General features: G+C 38.2%; 1 protein-coding gene across 1 annotated transcript in view; it reads left to right on the top strand.

Moving 5' to 3' along the window:
• Window positions 1-18,572, top strand: part of LOC308408339 (signal-regulatory protein beta-2-like) — a gene marked incomplete at both ends in the record, with an annotated part of 28,139 nt that extends 9,567 nt beyond the window's left edge. Inside the window, 2 exons of the mRNA XM_080900537.1 lie at window positions 17,117-17,245; window positions 18,484-18,572. Of these exons, the coding sequence (XP_080756663.1) occupies window positions 17,117-17,245; window positions 18,484-18,572 (218 nt within the window). The remainder of the gene's footprint in view (window positions 1-17,116; window positions 17,246-18,483) is intronic.
• Between the last annotated feature and the right edge of the window lie 2,522 nt (window positions 18,573-21,094).

The following is a 21,094-nucleotide window of genomic DNA, read 5'->3' as shown; positions in this document are numbered from 1 at the left end:
TTTCAGGAGAAGCATTTCCTCTCTGTTTCTTAATGCTCTCTGGTCACCATGGTAACACGTAAACGTTTCTTTCAAAATAAGACACACAACTACAGCACGTGAAAAGACCCAGGTAAACCCAGTTAACGATAAAAACCCTGAAAACCATAAATTTCACACCCGAGCCTCAACTGTACCAAACGACACATCTGTAGCCGGGGGTTGGGGACCCCTGATATACATGTTATGGTGTAACACAAAAGTAATGTGTAATGAATAGCATTCTTAGATATTATATTAGATATTAAATAAAGTACTACATTACTTTTAATAAAAGTAACAATTAATATATAATACATTACTTTATTTTGAGTATGACCCCAACAGATGGATCAAACTACTGTAACATTAGCGTTTTGATTGTTTAAGTGTCATTAAAATTCTATGAGTGGAGTGTTATTGCTGTCAGCAGTTTGATGTTTTTAAACCAGACCTGACAAACGAGAAACGTTGTCAGGTCTGCACACCTAAACGGTAGCGTAAATAATGCTTTATGGTTTTCTTGGAATATAATAAGTAAGTATTTACTTAAATCATAGATCAACCATAGAGTAATTTTGCCTGACTTTTAAACAAAGTAATTTCTTTAATTTCTTAATTTTGTAATTAATTCTGCTAACTATTAGAAAAAAAAATGCTCTTTGTCATATTAAAAAAGCACACATAAAAGTGTTATTAGTCACTGAGCTAGAGCGTCATATGTACATATCAGAACTTTTTTCTCATATCGTCGTTATTTTCTGAAATGCCCATGTCAAATCTTAAGGTAACAGCAAAAAAGAAATTCATGCAGAGACACAACGTCCCCTTGCTAATTTGTGAGTAAATTCAAGAGCATGGCACATTTTCAGCTTTTAACTATAATTAATGTTAAAGACTAATTTGTATTAAGTCTGAATTTCTTTGTGACAATATTTTCCAGCTATGGCTTCAGTTGTCTCCACAAGTCAAGACAACAAAAAGCAAAGTAACATTCAACAGCTTCACTGACAAAAACAACACTTGTGATAGGCCATTTCTTCAGTGGCCAATCACTGAAGCTGTTTACCCAGCACAGATCTCTCTATGAGCCACTATTAGACATAAAGAACCACCTGTCCTCAGACATCCTGGTGAACTTCTATCGTTGCACCATCGAGAGCATCCTGACCAACTGTATAACAGTCTGGTACGGGAACTGCTCTGCCTCGGACCGGAAGGCGTTACAGAGGGTCGTGAAAACTGCCCAGCGCATCGCCGGAGCACCACTTCCTGCCATAAAAGACATCTACAGGAAGCGGTGTCTGAAAAGGGCTGGGAAAATCATCAGAGACCCCAGTCACCCATCACATGGACTCTTCACCCTCCTGCCCTCTGGGCAGCCTCTGTAGAAATTATCCACACCCTCACTTATCTTAACTGCACTACTGTATAGCTCTGTAATAATCATTCTGTACATACGATAATTTTTAACCCTACAACTGTTTACAACTTGCATAGTTCCCATTTCTGTATAGCTGTATATCTCAGATTCTGTAAAGTTATTTATTTCATATTCTGTATAGTTTTTCATATTTATATCCTGTTCATATCCTGTACATAGCTTGTACTCACTACAGCCTGTACATACTTATAGTTATAGAATATTCACAACATACTTCATACCGTGTACATTATAACATACCATAATAGACCCATTTCTGTAATATACTCACATATCTATATTATTGCTAATATATATTGTAATATATCTATATCACTAAAGCACTTCTGGATGGATGCAAACTGCATTTCGTTGCCCTGTACCTGTGCATGTGCAATGACAATAAAGTTGAATTCTATTCTGTTCTATTCTATTCTATTCTATTCTATTCTAAAGTGAGAGAAGAGCTACAAAGCACTTAAGCAGGGCTGATTTTATGTTATGTTAGTTTAAACTTGTTATCTTGCCTATGTACACTGAAAAACTGTGTCTGTCTTTCTAATGATTAAACAAAATCAAAACCAGCACCTGCTGCATCTGTAATAAAGTAATATATAGTATGATTTTAATACAAATTGTATTCATGTAATATAACTGTTTCAGTAGCTGTTAATTTAGACAGGCTGAACGTCCATCACTGTGTTACGTGATGGGCATTGGTACTATGGTAAGGATGTCAAACGTACTTTTTTGTTTTTAATTTATCAAATCATTTGAAAAGCCTGCTCTGGGACCAGTGAATGATGAGCGCCTCTCCTCACTTCTTTATAACTGCCAATGAAAAACACCCTACCACAGTTAGATCACAGAATGACCAAGCAGATCTGAATGTGTGCACATGTCCCTTTATCTCATAACATCTGACAGCTCCTGTTTTGATATGAATATGAGTTATACATGGTGTAGTGTTATGGCAGCTTCCTAAAATAGATAAAACAGCTACCCAAGTAGCTGGAAGGAAAGCCCCTTTGCATTCATGACCTTGTTTGAAAGCCCAGCCACAGCAGTGCTTAAGTTTCCATGTATAAAATCTACTTGTCTTAGCTAACAAAACAAAATAATAATTGATTATTGGTGCTATGCTTTAGGTTTGTTTGTTTTTTTCACCCAAGTTCATATAACATTTGTGTGTTACACTGGTACATGTGCCTCACTTGAGTCAAAAGTTCTCATCACTTTCAGTAAACGTAGTTTTGTAACACTAAGAATAGTGTTGTGAAGTGAGTATAGTGGATGGAGACCACAACCACCTCCCCAACTCTGTACGTTGCTGCATGTGTTTCTTCCTGCTTAAGCAGACTGGGTGGGTTATCATTGATAATATGAAGTTTGTAACTGTTCTTTGACAATAACGTTGAACTAATCTTCTGAATTGGCTCTTTTATCCTTATGCATCTCTGAAATGTTGCAAACACAACACTTTCTGTATTTCTTATCCTACACACATTTTTCCTAGGACAGTATATTTACTTATATTAACATAAATTAAATCCTGAAGAGGTTAAAGAGGTTTCCGACGATGAAGCAAGGTGGACAGCTGGCAGCAGAAACCCTTTTGTGGACGAGAAGGTGGCCAGCAATGAATGATGCAGGACCTCTCTGGAGGTTAGACAGGAGACCAGCAGATACAGAGCTCCACTAGCAGGCTGGAAGATAGCCAGTTTCAGGGGTGACTAGCTCATGCAAAAGAGGCAGTAACCAAGAAGGTAGGCTCAGGCAGAGGAAAAGACGTCTCTGGGGAGTGCTTGACATTGGTTGACTCAGGAGCTGATTGGTGCCTTGACAACAGGACCTCTGATAAGCCTGGCGGCTGCTACTCTGAATCTATTTCACCCTTTTCTTTTACTAGAGAAATCAACTATGAATTCATAAAAGACATTTGACATACAAAGCAAAACCTTTTAAAAATTGCATAAGAACTGAGATTTTCCTCTGCTCACTCCTCCACTTGCAACCCTATCCTGCTATCACTTCTTTCTGTTTGAGGTATACCTGTCATGGTCCGGGTAAGGAAAGTGAAAACACTGGGTCAAAATGACGCAGAACCTTGACAATACCATAAAAATTCCAACAATTTAACTTTACCTCGTCAGTGAATGTGTATACTTGCTTCTCTCTTTTTACAAAGTGGTGCTGATCTTTTTGTGTCGTCCATTGTTAGACTGTAAGGAAAATAAAGACTTGGTCTTTGTAACACCTGCCTCACCAGTATTATGAAAATAACCTTTTTTATTTTTGGTTTCTTGCCATATGCAAATGAAAAGAGACATAGATTTTGTCATAATGTTATGTATGTGTCCACCAAAACCTTCTAAAAATTGGAAATAAAAGCACAGTATTATACATTGTTGAAGCAATCCAGTTGTTCTCACTGGTCTAACAGCATAAAGATAGAAAGCCTTCGTTTTTCTCATGAGAAGAGCAAGCAAAGCAAAGCTCCACGCAACAGCTACACCGATAAAGGTTGTGGTGGGCCATTTCTCCACCCTTTGACCAACCTGAAGCTGTTTACTCAGAACAATCCCCTCAATGTGAGTTTCAACAGGATGTGAAGTGAGAGGAGAGCTGCAAGGCTTCAGCAGGGTACTCTTAGCTTAAACATCTGACTTGATTTTATTTTCTTTCTTGCCTTTTAAATTGCAAACATTGTTTGTGCTTTAAAACCACACACAATTGCAACCTTACTGATCTATCATAAAATACAATCTATATGCACTGTTCATACAACTGCATTTAAATGTTTAACTAACTTCATTCATCATTAATTTGAACAAGCTGTCATCTATGCATGTAGTACACACTTTATACACACTTTACACACGTTTACATAATTTCCTCTGGGATTAATAAATTATTCTGATTCTGATGATGTATCAAGGGTTTCAACCTATAGGTAATGATTTGCGAAACATTTAAAAAGTCCTGCCCTTGCTATAAAGGGCAGGGACAATTCATTATCACCTCCCATCTTTCATTGATAGCCTTAAGAAACACACAACACAAAAGTGTGATTAGAACAGTCATAGTTTGACCAGGTAAGTGTGTGTCCTTTCCTCTTTAACTCTTCCAACAAGAGCTGCTTTTGTTATACATCAAATTGATAAAACAGTGCTGCAAAACCAAGAGAGTGACACAGGAAGAAAAGCCCCTTCGCATTCACACCTGTCTTTGAAAGCCAGACCACAGAAATGCTCAAGTTTCCATGCTTTGTTTGTTTGTCAGTAACTACTGTGACTTTGTGTTTGCCTTTGTGTTTGCACACAAAGGCAAACACCAGGCAGGTTATGTTATGCAGGTTATGCAAAGAGCGACAAAACATTTCTAGAGAAAAAAACACAGCTATTTAACTTTAAAAGGTAATATTTACTTCTCAAATCCTTACCCTTTAGTATATATACGTGAATATATCACATGTACAGAAGCTGGGCACAGCATTGTTTCAGGGAATTACTCATTTATTGCTTGACAAAACTCCAGCGCTGCTTGCACTGTGCAGTTTTTTTTCTCTCGTTGCAGGCATGAACAGTGAAGCAACAGACAGGAAATGTGGCCTCAGAGAGGGGGCTGTGACATGCAACACATTGATCTCTAGCCCAGGCTGAACTTGAACCAGTGACATTGTGGTTTTGTGCTACCATATTAAGAACATCTTTGTCAGACCAACATGTATTGGCTTGTGGTCCACAATACGTTGACCCTGATTAGACCACTAACAGACCAGAACACTGAGCACAATATCCTACTCTGACACAGACTGCAGCAATTTTGACATTTTTTTGTCACTAGGTGTACAATAGTTCTGCTTGAAACTGACACACACAATTTGGGTCATTTTAATGCTATTTTTAGTGGACTGCTTTTCAGTGGTAGTTTTAACCCTGTTGCTTTCATTTCTCTGACACATTAAAGAGAAGGTAAGACAGACTACAGTGGGTTCAGGTGTCTTACAATTTTTATTTTTGGTTTAACACACAAGCGACTTGTGTTAAAGTCTCACTAATCAGAGTTGTTAGCCAGTGCAACATCAGTCTATTTTCAGTTAAAAACAAAAGGTTCAATTCAATATTTTTCAGTATTACTCATATTAGCTGACCCCTAGCAGCCAAGTCAACCCCTACTCTTCCCTACCTGTTCTTGATGTTTATAGCTTGTTTTAGGCACAAAATGAAATTAATGTAATGTCTTGAAATATTGCTTTGCTTTGCCACAGCTGTCATATTTGTCATTTTGTGCAACAGGTGTTTCCCTTCTTTTACGCAAAGACCTGTGTAGTAAGAGAAGTAAAACGTGCAGCTGCCCAGCTGTGATTGGTGTTGTCAATCTTTTTTTTTTTGCCTTCCCATTTGGTTCTTTAGCAGTCAGAATTATTATCTGTAGGCCAACAAAGATACCCAACAGATTTACTTTACCAAGTGGATCATCACAGTCTTGCCGTATTGGTCCTTTTGTTTGACCTTTGTTATTATTATTTGTTTATTTTATTTTATTTTCAGTTGTTACAGACGGGCCAGACATGACTAGGGTATAGGAAAGGGAGAAAGAAAGACAGAGAGGGGGGGGGGAAGAAAAACAGAGGGAAAGAGGGACAGTGAGAAGCACTTACCAAAAAAAATCACCTGGATCAACTGTTGAGAGAAGAAGAAGAAAAAAAGAGAAAACAAGCAAAGAAGAGAGCAACATAATAAACACAAAACCATTGCAAAAATCTAGCTAAGTGTAAATAACAGTAAATACTAAATATTGAACATTTTTGTGCAGCACGCAAGACCGACAGCGCACAATGTGCTTTGAGATAGCAGCCAAGAAAGGTGTAGTTTGTGTTTGTGAACACCCATGCATGTGCACACCTGTGTGCACACCTGTGTGGATGAGCGTGCTTGCATTCAAAAGGTTTCTTCAGGTAATGGTCTGAGGGTGTGGGGAGCAATGGCCTTGTCCCCCAGGGCATGAAGCAGGTATGGAGGAGCCCCAGACATTCAGAACCCAAGAGTGCGAGAACCCAAGGACAACCATCGGAGGGGCATCCGTGACACCCTCTTGGAAAGAGCTGAGGAGAGCCCCAGACGATGGGTCAGCCAGCAGCCATGGAGCAGAAGCCAGAGCGGACTGCAGCGATGTGCCCACAGGCTCTGCTGGCAGCCAGCTGTGCCAGAGTGGACTGACCAAGCAACAGGTGCCTGGCCCTGCCAAGCAGCCACCGGGAGTGAGCCAGTACATACCTGAGCGCCCAGCCCCGGACACCGAGAACCACCAACACAGGGAGTGTGGTGAGGGGAGATCTAGGAGTCTAAGACCTGACCTGACATACAGACACAGACAAGCAGGCACACACAGAAAACAAACACTCGGCACTCACCCTACGTAGAGACAGACACAAATGGACACTGTACACAAAATCACAGTCCCCAAACTTACTCTAGACCCCAGGTCCAGGCACGGCCACCCCCAGACCTAGACCGAGGAGTTGTTACCCTTTTCCCTGGGGTGGAGACCAGATAGTAGCACGAAGGCCCTGCATCCCAGACCCCAATCGGATGGCCAACTCCTCCTCCCAGCCCCTCCACCACAATAGCTAACAGAGAACGGGGGTGTGTGAAGAGGTGTGGTCAATCTACAACTTGCAGATTATTAAAAGGCTCCTTATGTAGGGTGTAGCCTGAAGACCATACCCTACATAAGGAGCCAAGATCGAAAACCCCAGTTGGAGATAACATATTCCCCAAACAGAGAAACTATATCTTGTTTAAAACATGCTGTAAATAAACAGGAAAATTAATGAAAATGTGGTACGTCCAGCCAATGTGAATCAAAACTTGTAACATAACCATAAAATATAGATATTTTTGTTGCAAAGAAAACTTTGACTTCAAGCTTGGCACGGCTCACTAGGCCATTTCTCATAAGTATCTTATTTTTTATATCAGTATTTGTTTGTAAGTTTGGCCTTAGTTCACTCTAACATTATGCTAAATGCCTGTGGTTTTAAATCTGTTGATAATAAATATAACATATATTTATTTTTGATAAGTTGGTTCTATTGCTGCCTGAAACTTGGGAAAAATTTATGCTTTTTCATGGGTCACAACCCCCTAGATGAGACGTAACACCACACGTTGCATTGCACTTATATCCTGTCATCATTGTGGAGGGTGTGGTCTTATTGGTTGGCTCACACATTAGGAAGGCGGGGCGTTCTTTCTGTAGTTCACACATTACAATAAACTATGAACTTTGACGATCAGGATGCAGATGAGATTCTGTGTCACTGATTCTGGTTATGCTGTTCAATGATAGTTGAAAACATAAAGTTATATTTCTTAATGTTTTTTCCATCACAACAATGGAAAGAACTTTTTTTGTTCTGAAAATTAAAACAAGCTTATCACGAACTCTTTTTAGTAGTTTTTAAGCTTTAAATAGGTGTTTAAAATGTTCATTAGATCTGTCTTTTCTTTGGGAGTTCTCAGGAATTTGTAGTTTCCCTTTTTAAGTGTCATTTTTCATATGATCAAAAATTACACTTATGCAGTATTTTCAAAATATTTTAAATTTAAATGAGAAATGTTTCACCGTTTCTCCCACTGAAAACATTATGTCCTTCACGACCACTTCCTTAACTGGATGACCGAGCCTGCATCATGAAATTATTTTCCATGTTATTTATGTGATATTTCAATTTCTTTATGCAGCAGGGATACACCTCTCAAACAATCTAGCAAGTAGACTAAACCGTTTTCTGTAATTTGTTTTCTTCTGTTGGTTTCTTAAATAACATGTGAATGTTAATTACCACAACAATCAGGTGCAATATTGATCAAATTCCAATGGATCACAACTTTATTTGGCTGTTTAGCTAGGCATAATCAACATGTATTGTTAACCTTAATTAGACTAGAAAACATGTTTTTTGCAGACAACTTCAATCTGCAAAACCTGTAATCAATAATCAAACGATAACTTTTATTAATGATTTAAAATGTTGTTAATTTTTAGTCTTTGGGTCTTAAAATGTTCATGTGTTTCACTTGGAAATATAATTGTGGCTCTTTAGTTTCAATATCAATGTGAATTTCAATATGAAAGTTATAAAAAATGTTTTTGCACACTTCTTTCCAGCTGAGAGTCAAAATTATGCTTTCATGTATTCTTTCTGTAAGTTTCATTTTGAGAAAACCCACAACAAGTCTTAAATATGAAATGACACAACCTACATTTGGTGTTGTTTCATGTGCTTAGGTTGGAAAGATGGTTCATATTGTTTCCACTACGGTAATGCAGTGAAAAACCAACGAAACGAGAAGCCAATCAGACTGCACTGAAAGTGTTTCCTCCCACTTCATATGATTATATTTAGATGGATCATTTAAATTACGTTTTTATTACAGCAGTATCAAGTCAAAACACCAGAAATGAGGGTTATGTTTTATTTATTACTGATGCTCAATGTTGGTCGTAAGTATATGGAGAGATAATATTTACTGCAAATATATATTTAAAGTAATGAAATTTAAGAAATTTAAAAGGACAAACAAAATTAATGATGACTGAGTGGACTGATTTTTTTCCCTTTTTGTTTTTGGTCAGGTTGCTCAGATGAACAGACTTTCGAGACAAAGACTGTTTACGTTGGGGAGAATATTAACCTGACGTGCCCCCGTAGAGATGTAGGAACCTTGTTTTGGATCAAGCTTGTTTCTGGAGACTTTCCTAAAATCTTAGGAAGATCATTTAGCTCTCAGAGTGCTGATCAGCGCATTAGAACTGTAACAGATCCTGGAATATTTGATCTGTATATTACAAAAGCACAGCAGAGTGATACAGGAGTTTACATCTGTATGAAAACAGCAAATCGAGAACTAACATTTTTGAATGGAACCTACTTAAAAGTGGAAGGTAAGTAGACAAAAACCTGAAGAATGTTTGTAGATTCCTGTAAAATTTGTAAATTTACATTGATTGTTTGCTCATTTGTGCATGGAGGTATGAATAGGCGTACCACCATGCGAACACCAAATAGTTAATATAAAAAAAAAGCAAAGCTTTTTATTGAATTTTGCTAAAATAACAAGTGATTTTGCACATTCTTTATAATTACTTAGGACCTGAGCCTCCTTTCACTACAGCTCCTCCACCTGATTCTGTCCATCAGGAACACACAGTCAATCTTCAGTGTTTGGTCCTCCATGACTTCCAGAATAAAACATGTCCAGTAGATGACAACGTGTTCTGTTTGAGCGCAGAACCACATCAATCTAACCCGGGTTCTAATTATACTCATGTAAATGGTGGAGATGAATATGAAAGGAACTCAGAGGCACTCTCCACAAAAACATGTTTCTACAGCTACTTCAGAAACTTCAGCTCTTCTGATTCTCAGACGTATTACTGTGCCGTGGCCACATGTGTGGAGTCTTTTTCTCGAAATAAAACAACAGGCGATGCTGAAGGTAATTGAGTAGTATTTTTATATAATGGAGCAATTAGAGGATTTGTGCATTTTGTTACATTTTAGTTTTTTTTATCTATTCTATAATGCCTAAAAAAATACTTTTGGTAACAATTTTAATTACTGTTAACTTTCATTATTTCTTTTTTTTATGTCAGCAGTCAAGAAAAGCTGCTCAAAGAAGGACAATACAATTCTCTATCTGTTGTGTGTTGCTTTGGCAATAAGCCTGATTGTTATAGCCTGTCTAGTTTATTCAATCAAGAAGCTAAAGAAGAGTTCATATGTATATTCTAATGGTAAGCAAAGTCACTCCCATCACATCAAGCAATCAATACTAGGAAAATATAACCTAATTTTACTGCTTTTTTTTTTAATGACAATACAGATGCAGTTGCCCTGCAAACAAATGTAATTTCAAGTGGTGACCAGGAAAATCAGCAGGTAATTATAAGGACAAACAGAGCCATAAGCTTCCAGCATGTTTACCTGTGTAAATATTAACATGTGCTGCTTCCTCAGACAGATGAGGACTTGTTGGTTTATTCGGCACCAACTTTTAAAAAAGCGAGCAAATCGGGGACAAAGGATACAAAACCTGCAGAGGAAGAGAGCATCTACACTGATGTCAAGGCTCTTGAGCTGGATTAAGCTCTACTAGCATCATGGATGTGGACATATATTTCACTTTTGTTAGAAATGTAATTATTTGTATATTTTTGACACTGTATTTGAAGAAGAAGAAGAAAGTGTGTACATTATTGTACTTTATTGAGCCCCGTGGGGAAATTGCTCTCTGCATTTAACCCATTCACTCAGTGAAGCAGTGGGCAGCCATTGGGCGCCCGGGGAGCAGTGTGTAGGGACGGTACCTTGCTCAGGGGTACCTCAGGGTAGCTGTTAAGGGGAATCGAACCCCCGACCTTCCGATCATGGGGCAACCACTCTACCTACTGAGCTATCCCTGCCCTGTATTTCCAGTTTATGTGCAAAGACTAAAAAGTATATTATTAAGCTATTTTAGAGATGAAAACAGTATGAATCCCATCTATGAACGGTTTTAGTCTGTGTTGTTGTGTTCTTTAATATTATTTAGTATATTGATGTGTTTCTCTGTAATCCACATGAATACATTATTTTCACGAATATAATGAAAGTAAAAAGTGGTTACAGTGGATATACAGTTTCCTGTTTGATAGTAAATAAAGTTTAATACAACAATATAACACAAAATATCAACAGTACAAGAAAGTCACTAATTATTTAATTAAATTTCTTAAAAAAGAGTCAGTGTGGCATTTTTTCTTGTATGTGTATATTTTTAGCTATGAACTTAAATTTAATTTAATAAACTTAAATTTTGACAATAACTCAGTTAGTCTAGGCTACTCTGAAATAAGTAAAAACTTGCCGACTGTCCTTACTCCAGAGGTAAGGCCTAGTGGCTTCATAGTATAATAATTCAAGAAACAAAAACGCTTCATGGGTCATAAGCTAGTGTACCCTTTCTGCTTGTTCTAAACCCTGATAAATGGGAGCATTTTGTCAGGAAGGGTATCCAATATAAAAACTACGCAAAATCAAGTGTGTGACCCATCTGTGCTGGATGCTGTGGCTGTACCTTGGGGGAAAAAGGCAGCAGCTACAAGTACAGTATCTAAGTCAGAGGTGGGGCCTGATGGTTTTATTTAAGTTTCTGCCAGTCATTATGGTTATACCCAATTTTAAAATCACAGTAATCAGACTTCGACAACAGTCAAAATAACTGGAATTCCATAAAGTGATATAAACCAAGTTTTGTTACATAGTGACAAAAAGGGAAGAATGAGTCCCAGTCTGGGGCTTGTTGAACCTTGATCCTTGTGGGAGATGGTCACCACCAGTGTTGGTCAAGTTACTTGAAAAAAGTAATCAGTAACTAATTACTGATTACTTCCCCAAAAAAGTAATCCCGTTACTTTACTGATTACTTATTTTCAAAAGTAATTAATTACTTAGATACTTAGTTACTTTTTAAAAACACGATTTACAACCTGAAGAGGTGATAAAGCGATAGATCTTTCAGCCCAATTCTACTTTTTCTACATAATCCATCATACAAAATGTAATCAAATGGAAAAGTCTCTTTTTAAAACTTGTTTTATTAGTTTTAATCTTTTAACTTTATGCATCAAGCAAAAATTTAATTATATGCAACATTCTCTGACTTGAATAAATTAGTTTAACATTTAAAGATATTTTCTGCACATTCCAGCACATAAAATAAAATATATTTTGTGTTTACACTCAGTCTTTCAAATAGATGCAAGTAAAACACAGCAGAAAATAAATAAAGTCAAAGACTCAGCGGTCCTGTTGCTCTATTTTCACCTGTAAAGCAGGACTGCGGTAGGCGGAGGTTTACCCTGGTGCAGGTGTGCCGCGGTCAGTGGAAGAATCCGCGAGTTTCTCTGTGAGTTTCCCATTACGTCGTAGCTACTCGGTGCTTGTTTGGAAGTTTAGGGGTTTTTTCGCTGTAAAAAGAAGTTTTCTTCCCACGCACAGCGGACACTAATGTTTTTGTCACTTTTTATGGAATCAAACTCAAAGTAAGGTCAGTACTTCCACGCTTTAAACGCTGCACGCTCATACTCTCTCTGCACTCGATATATGATGCACTGTTGATCTGCACACAGCTGTTGTCACTAACGGCGCACTCGCTTACGTCACTGTCGTGAGACATTCTCGCAAAAAATCACGGTTTTAGTAAAGCAGTAACGCAGCGTTCCTATGGGAAAGTAATCTAATTACCGTTTTTGCAATAGTAATCCCTTACTTTACTCGTTACTTGAAAAAAGTAATCAGATTACAGTAACGCGTTACAAGTAACACGTTACTGCCCATCTCTGGTCACCACTCTCCACTGGACAGTTCTACCCCTTCCTGGGATGCAGGTACTTGTTGGTTCTGGGGCATGTGGTTATTTTGACTTCTGCTCAGCAATCTATACTCTATAGAGCAAAAAGCTAATTAACTATGTAATGCCTCCAGTAATGCCACCCATTACCCCACCTTTGCAAATACAATACTTACTGATAAACAATAAAATACTATTTTGATGAATGAATTTTAAATTGTGTCTTTAGACATTTTGTTACTAGCAGTCTGTCTCAAAAACACATAATTTGTTTCCATTTCTTTAGATTAATCAGCATCTATCCATCCATCCATCTGTCTTCTTTCGCTTATCCGGGGCCGGGTCGCAGGGGCAGCAGCATCTCCCCAGCCACCTTCCCCAGCTTGTCCGGGGGGACACCAAGGCATTTTCAGGCCAGCCGAGAGATATAATCTCTCCAGCGTGTCCTGGGTCTGCCCTGGGGCCTCTCCCGATGGGACATGCCTGGAACAACTCACCCAGGAGGTGCCCAGCAGGCATCCTTGTCAAATGCCAGAACCACCTCAACCTTGTGAATCTGGATGACTTCATAAAATTGTATTATTAATAGTAATATTAAGATTGATATGAATAATATTTATTTTAATAATATTTAATTAATCTGATCACCTCCTTATCCCGACAAACTGCTCTGAGTTTTCATTGTACGGAGGAGAAGATCACCCAGTAGAGTTCACCTATTTGAAAACACAGCCTGACTACTTAGTTTATTTCAGAAGCACTTTAGAACTGAACCTTACTGGTTACTGACATGGTGGTTTTATAGTCCTGTCTGACCAGAATCCTGTGATTCCGGTCGGACAGGGGGTTCACCCACCGTGCGTGTGCAGTGATTCCTCCAGGATCCTGACTGAATGTTACTGGAAGCGGATTACGTAAGTGACTGCCGAATATTCCAGACAAGTGGTCTGGAATAGAGCAGAGAGGGGACACTTTTCATAGGTTTTAACACTCAGTTTCACCTCTGTATTTGTTATAATTTTGCGCTTCTCTGTGGCTTGCTGACTTACCAGCAAAACCACAGACAAGAGTAGCCCACAGACCAGTTGTACCATATGCTCTGTAGACTGGCTCCATCTGACAACAGAACTCACTGCAGGACAACAAATATCGTGCCTCTGCTTGGTCATAAAGCCACGTTCATCTTACTAAAGCTACCTAACAGATTACAAATGAGAGGAAAGTTGAACCTCATGAATGAACTAACATTTATTTCCTCAATTATCATTTAAATATGGTGGCAACTTTGTTTATGGCATTTGCAGTTATTTATGAAGATCTTTGAAATGTCCACTGTTGTTTTGTGATAACATTCATATTTTATTATAAATGAAGAAGCTGCCGTACATTTAAGTGAAGCTACTCTGTGGCTCCACTTGCTCGGTGTACTGTTCTCTCTTAAACTCTTCTTAAAGACTTCGACTCTGGTCCTACATACATTTAATAATTTGCAAACCTGAGATTGGTCATGTTTGCATCTGGAAATAAATATTTGTCTGTTCTGTATTGTCATTTTAGTGTCATTTTTCTGATGTGAAGATGGCTGAGGCTTTTTTTGAGTCTTGAGTCATTTTAATTTTATTTATAAATGCTTCATAAGGCAAAAAATTCTTATCACTTTGGTGAGGTCACATAAAATACTAACAACTGAATTAAACATGAATTACAATATGAAACATGTATTTATAAACCCTCTATTAACACACTTACAAACATGTATATATAAAACAATTACCCTCTCGCTCCTGTGGGCGGTCTTGCCCTTTGACTCCTCTAACAGAGGCCTGGGAGCTTGAGGGTCCTGCGCAGTATCTTTGCTGTTCCTACGACTGCGCTCTTCTAGACAGAGATTTCGGACGGTGTTCGTAGGATCTACTGGAGCCACTTGCCTAGCTTGGGGGATCACTGCACCAAGTGCTCAGATTACCACTGGGACCACTGTTACCTTTACCCTCCACATCTTCTGGAGTTCTCCTCCCAACTCTCGGTACTACTCATGTTCCTTTTTCCTGATGTTGCTGTCATTCGGTGCAGCTACAGCTATCGCTACGGCCGTCTTCCTCTGCTTGTCCACCACTCTTGTTCCAGTTGGTTAGCCATCAACAGCTTGTCTGTCTTTAATTGGAAGTCTCACAGAATCCTAGCTTGGTCATTATCAGGGGCATGTCCCATTTTGACCTCTGGACTTCCAGACTGTATTGTTCTTGCATATTATGCCAGCCATTTTATTATGGCTTGGTTTTTGTTAAACAACCAACGCCTGGTCTGTGTAAAAGACCAGGGCTTTCATTACAAGAAATAAATAAATTCCAGCCTAGTTTCAGTTAGGATTTGGACTCGGCTGCTATTTGTCAATTATTCTGTTTATAAACTGTAAGGACAAAATTTCACGTTACAGCTAAATGATAGAAGGTTTCAAGGTTAGTGGCCTTTAAATCTTTACACACCTAGGATTGAAGCCAAGGGTAATTGGGTATGAATGAAAATTACGAGTGGTGGTGGTTCTACACTGAAAGATGCCCATTCTCTGTTTTAGGATAAGTTGCTTCTTGTGTCTTTCTTTTAAATTGGGGAGGAGTGGAGCAGCACACATACAAATGGATTACTACAGTGTCAGGAGTGATGCTGAGAGCAGAACTGTATATTCTGTGCTTTATGAATGTGTGGTTAAAAGTGTGTTGGTCAGTAAGCTGAGAAAAGTGGTATATCATTTCAAATACATTAATAACAAACAACAACAACAAAAAATTGACGTTGTGAATACAGAGTAAAAATATGTGAATAATCCTGGATTGTTTCTCATGAAATTTGCTACAAAAATGGCCAAATATTCTGTTTTTTGAAGACTATAAATCTCCATTGTTCAGCCTGCTCTTTAGCTCTACAGGTGGTAAAATGTCGTGTCCCCCTGGCCAATATTCAATCTACAAATTTTCCCTGAAATGTACAGTGTGACACATTATAGCTATTTCAAGATCGAAGAACACAAATAGTTACCATGTTGGCAGTGTTAAAAACCAGAGTCCAACACAATAGAAGATGAAAGAGAGGTGATATGTTTTACAAAGCACAGAGGTAGATGTAACAGGAAATGTACTTTTGAATCTATTCTGTGTTAGCCAATCAGGTGCATTTTACTGACCTAAAACGATTATTCCACCTCCTTCACTCATTGAAATACCAGTACGGTCCCCAACAAAAAGCAGAGCCAAGATGATCGTCTTTTGGGTTACATTGTTTTTTTTTCACCAAGGATGTAAGTGCATTTTTATTTTGTCTAAAAATGTTCTTAGTTAAGGATTTTCATGTCAAATAGACATATACAGAATAAAAGAGTTTTACATTGGAAAGTTACAATGTCAAACAAAATGTTATTTCTCTTATTTCAGATTCTCTGGTTCCAGTTAAAACTGTTCAGCTTGGTGAACCAGCAACCTTGACATGCACTATTCCCAAAGAGCTCAGCGTTAGGGGACTCAAATGGTACAAGCAGAGCGTCGGGGATACTCTTAAATTAATAGTTACTCTGATTCAGTCTAAAGCTGATTTTAGTCCTGGATTTTTGAGCTCAAGATTTCGGATAAATAATGATGCAAATTTTAGCAGCCTGACCATTTTGGAGACAGTTCAAGAGGATGAGGGTCACTATCATTGTACAAACACAGAATGGATTGGAACTACATGGGGTGGAATATATTTGTTAGTTACAGGTAATAAGCCAATCTACTTTTAAAAATGTTCACATTTTTCTGTGCATGTTTGGAAAAATGTGATTTGTATTACACAGGAAAAGCTCAGAGGACATCAAACTATGCAGTCAGTCAGTTACTGATAGAATCAAATCCAGGAGACACAATGACGCTCCAGTGTTCAGTCTTCTCTGACTCTGACAACAAGACGTGTCCAGGAGATCTCAATATTCTCTGGGTCAGAGAGGGATCAGATAAATCTCTTCCAAACATCATCTACACTGACAAAAACAGAAGTAATGAATGTGAGAAAAGATCTGACCATCAGAAGACATGTGTTTATCGCTTCTCTAAGAACGTCAGCTCCTCTGATGCTGGGACTTACTACTGTGCTGTGGCCACATGTGGGGAGATATTATTTGGAAGTGGAACTACTGTGGTTATTCAAGGTAATGTTATCATTACTCTATTAATTAGAAAAAATGTCACAAATGGCACTTTGGCATTCATCTCATCTTTTCCTTTTCTTTTTAATATGATTGCAGAAAGCAGTGTGTGGTCACAGACAGCTAGTAGAGTTGTTTTCTTGCTCTGCGCTGTCGTGGTTATAAGTCTGATTGTTATTGCTGTCCTCATTTACACAATCAAGATAAACAACAGTGATCATCCCAAAGGTAATTGAAGTTAATCATAATTCTCTTTTTAATAAAAGCATATAAATCTTGAGTTTTATCCATTGTTATCCGTATTTTCCACAATCAAGCTGCTGACCTGCAGAAAATCTTTAGTGATGAGAAAAAACAGCAGGTAAAGCAATTAAAGCTGAGAATATTCTTAAAAAATATAACATGTTTCTTATTTAAGTTTCTTTTTAATGTTTCTAATATTTTTTATGCACTGCATTTTCCCAGAATGAGGACACATGGATGTTTTCTGCTGTTGTCTTTACCACGATAGAAGTTGACAGAAGTATAACAAAGAGTGCAAACGCAGTGACGAGGCAGCAGATCTATATGGCTGCCAAGAATCTTGGGCTGGATTAGGTCTATATATGATGCCTTGGTATGAAATAATCTTCTTTATGTTTGCTTAGAGCTAATTGTTTCTTTTTATAATGTGGCTTTGTGTACATATTATTATCAGCATGTTTAAATGCACTTTGATTGATCGCAACTTAATAATTAAAATGTACATGTTTGTATGCATGTAAAGATCCGCCCTGAACAGCAGCGTTCCTGGTTTAGTCTGGGGTGTATGAGGTTCAGATAGTTAGGGTGCATACCAAATAAGCACATACCCATTAAAATAAAAACAAACAGACATCTGTGAAAGGGATTATCATTCTTGGTAATTATGTAGTAAATATGCAAATTAAATCTGTACCAACTGCATTTTTTAAATTTCATTTTTATGATGTATGATGATAAAATCTTGGAGAAATAAGTAAAGGGTGAATACGTATAAGAAAAGTACTGTAGCTGAAACTAAAGACTAACAGGAAGGTGCTGATGTATTCAAACAGGGAAACCACACATGAGAGAAGTTTACAGATTTCAAGCTAAGAAAAAAGGTGATTGTGATCAGTGCATAGTGTTGATTTGTGTCTCAGAAGAAAGAAATGTAGAACAATGAGGGTAAAAAGGAAAGCATCATAGTACATCATTGTCTTTATCATTTTGCAGTCTAGTTGTAATGAATTGTCCTAAAATCCTATTCTCAATGTTACTGTGTTTGTCAACATTATTAAATAATCTTGTTATTGTTCAACTTCGCTTTGCAGCTTTGTAAACATTTTTCATCACTAAAATTCCTTTAGCATTTGAAAGTAAAAGATAGGAGTTAATGAGGTTTTATAATATTTTTCTTACAGTGATTTCTATCTGTCCATTCTCTTTCTCTTATCCATATTAAGGGTACTGGGGGGCTGAAGCCTATCGCAGCTATCACAGAGCAAGAGGTGTGGTACACTCTGGAGAGGTCGCCACACTGACTCAGGGCTAACTAACTGCTGTATTCATTATTTGTGTACATTTCATGAGTAATGCTCTCCTTAATATTAAAATGGACAGGTTAAGGACAGATCATTACATTTTCCTGCTCACTATAAGAGTCTCATCCAACAGCAGCGTACATACAATCTTGTGGTCATTTTCTCGTTTTCCTTTTTTTTAAAACTCTCATTGCATAGCAAGCCCCGGTGATTACATCATGACCTGTAATGACTTACATTTCACAATCTTTACATTTGCATTTCTTACATTCAGGGACAGTCCTAGCATGTTTGGTACCCTGGGCGAACACTCCCTCTCCCTCTGTCAATTTTCCATCAGTAATTTTGCACTCTAGTATCACCCAACCCCACAACATGGACTAATAGACTAATAGACATATACCTTGTATAAGGTTTTTTTCTGGGATTTCACACAACCCAGGAAAAATAATTAATACAAAATGGGCTTGGAGTGACAATATTATGAATGAAATGTGCACTACTTGGAAGCAGCCCGCCCCCTCCCCTTTCGACAGGTTGTGTGTGAGACTTCAGCACAGCAGCAGGCGCACCGAGGGCCCCTCACGCTCACTTTTTGCATAGATGTGTGTGATAGAATTTAGAAAACACATGTGTGCAAATTATAAGTCTATATCATCATTTCTTAAGTTTTTGTGTTTGTTTTAGGGCAGTCAGTGTTAACGCGTTAACGGCGTCATCACGATTAATGCGATTAAAATTTTTAACGGAATCAACCTATCCGGAGCGCAGAACGGACAAACTTCAGACAAACTGCCCGAAATGCGTTGAGAGAGAGATTTCAGCGATTTTACGACATTCTGCTCTCCAGATGGAGTAATTGCTGCTTCAGCCAGAGAATCTCCCGCCGTCCCGCCCCTCTCCTCCCTGTGTGGCAAGCAGCAGGCGCACCTTGCAAATAAAGGGCACCTTTACTCCCTGCAAATAGGCAATAGAAAACCAATCAGTGCCCATGCAATCCCCAAAATGCGCTGGCATGATGTCGGGGCTGTATGGATAACCACGCAAGCCTCTAACCCAGTATTCCCGCTCGCAGTGCATGACACAAACCTGAGTAGATGCGTGCTCTGACTTAAGGAGACTCTTAAAGCAGCAGTATGCCCCTCAAAATGCCTGCTCTAGTCATGACAATGACAACTCTAGAAACAGACCTTTTGTAGACAGGTCTGCAGTTTGTCTGGTCTGCTGAGGAAAAGCCAGTCAACCTCTCCCCCTGAAAAGAGAAATTGGAACTAGAATTCGCCATTTCAGTGTTTTAAAACTGTATGTCAAGAGCAAGGAAGCTGAGACACAGAGGGACCCTGCACTTCACAACACAGTGGCTTCAATTACAAGGTCACCACATACTACATTGCAACCTGCTTCTTAGTCAAAATGAACATCATGAAGAATTTTAGAAGGTTTGAAACCAGTGAATAACAATATGAACTCACCATTGAGGATTTAACAGAGGTCATAGGTCAGGTGACTAGAGTTATTTCCCCATTGGTCTTTATACAGCTAGATTTTTTTTAAATTAAAAGAGTAATTCTTCATTCTTAAGTAACCAGATAACCAGATCCCTCCTGGTTAGTAAAAAATGCAGGTTTTTGTCCACTGGTTTCAGTTTTAAGACCAATGAGCTACGTCCATATTGCCGTCCATGACATAAATTTTCAGAACATGATTTCAAGGAATAGCCTAGTAAGAACATTAAGAGTAAGAATATTATCATTAAAAGATTTTGGAGGAAATAAAGAAGACTTTGCAAACAATATGAGCTACATTGCAAAAGTGGAAAAAAAGTGGGAAAATCAGAGGAAAAAACAAATAACATGTTAACTTTAGATTTACTCAGAACAGACTTCACTCAGCCGCAGCTGTATTTTTTATATCACCTTCATATTTTTAGAAAAAATTGTTCTTTTGTCTACACTACACTACTTTTTACTCCAATTTACATTTTCTCTGTCATATTTGCATATTTGTCTCAGTTGAATCAGAAACCTTTAATTGCTTCTAGGTTCTTGTGATACTGTGCTATAAGCCAAGCGTAAAGCACCACAAACACCTCCCTGACTTTGAATACCATGCTAACCATTTGCAATTCTGAAAGCAATACCAACTAGATTTTTAAGTCTTGCTATAAAATGAGTAACAATTGGGTGGACATTGGGATTGGCTTTCCCAGCTAGTAGCTTGTAATGCAGCCTTCAGTAATAGTAATAAACCACACAGCAGTAGTGCATCGAAGACACTGAAGTGGCACATAACCAGGTAGCTACCACAACTAATACAAGGTAGTTGCAGTAGGTTAACGTTAGTTTTTAAAAAAGAACTTACTTCCAGATGTTTCTTTAGGTTGGAGGTGGAGTCTTTTGATGCTGAGAGCAGCTTGGTTGTTGGCAAACAGAGTTTGCATTGTACAGTCAGACTTCACCCATCCCTTTCTTATTTAAATGTGAAGTGGTGTCGGAATTTCCAAGTAAGAAATACATTCCTGCCCGTGCACTGC

Source organism: Rhamphochromis sp. 'chilingali' (assembly GCF_963969265.1).
Source record: "Rhamphochromis sp. 'chilingali' genome assembly, chromosome: 13".
Classification (NCBI taxonomy): Eukaryota; Metazoa; Chordata; class Actinopteri; order Cichliformes; family Cichlidae; genus Rhamphochromis; species Rhamphochromis sp. 'chilingali'.
This window is presented reverse-complemented; position numbering and strand designations above follow the sequence as displayed.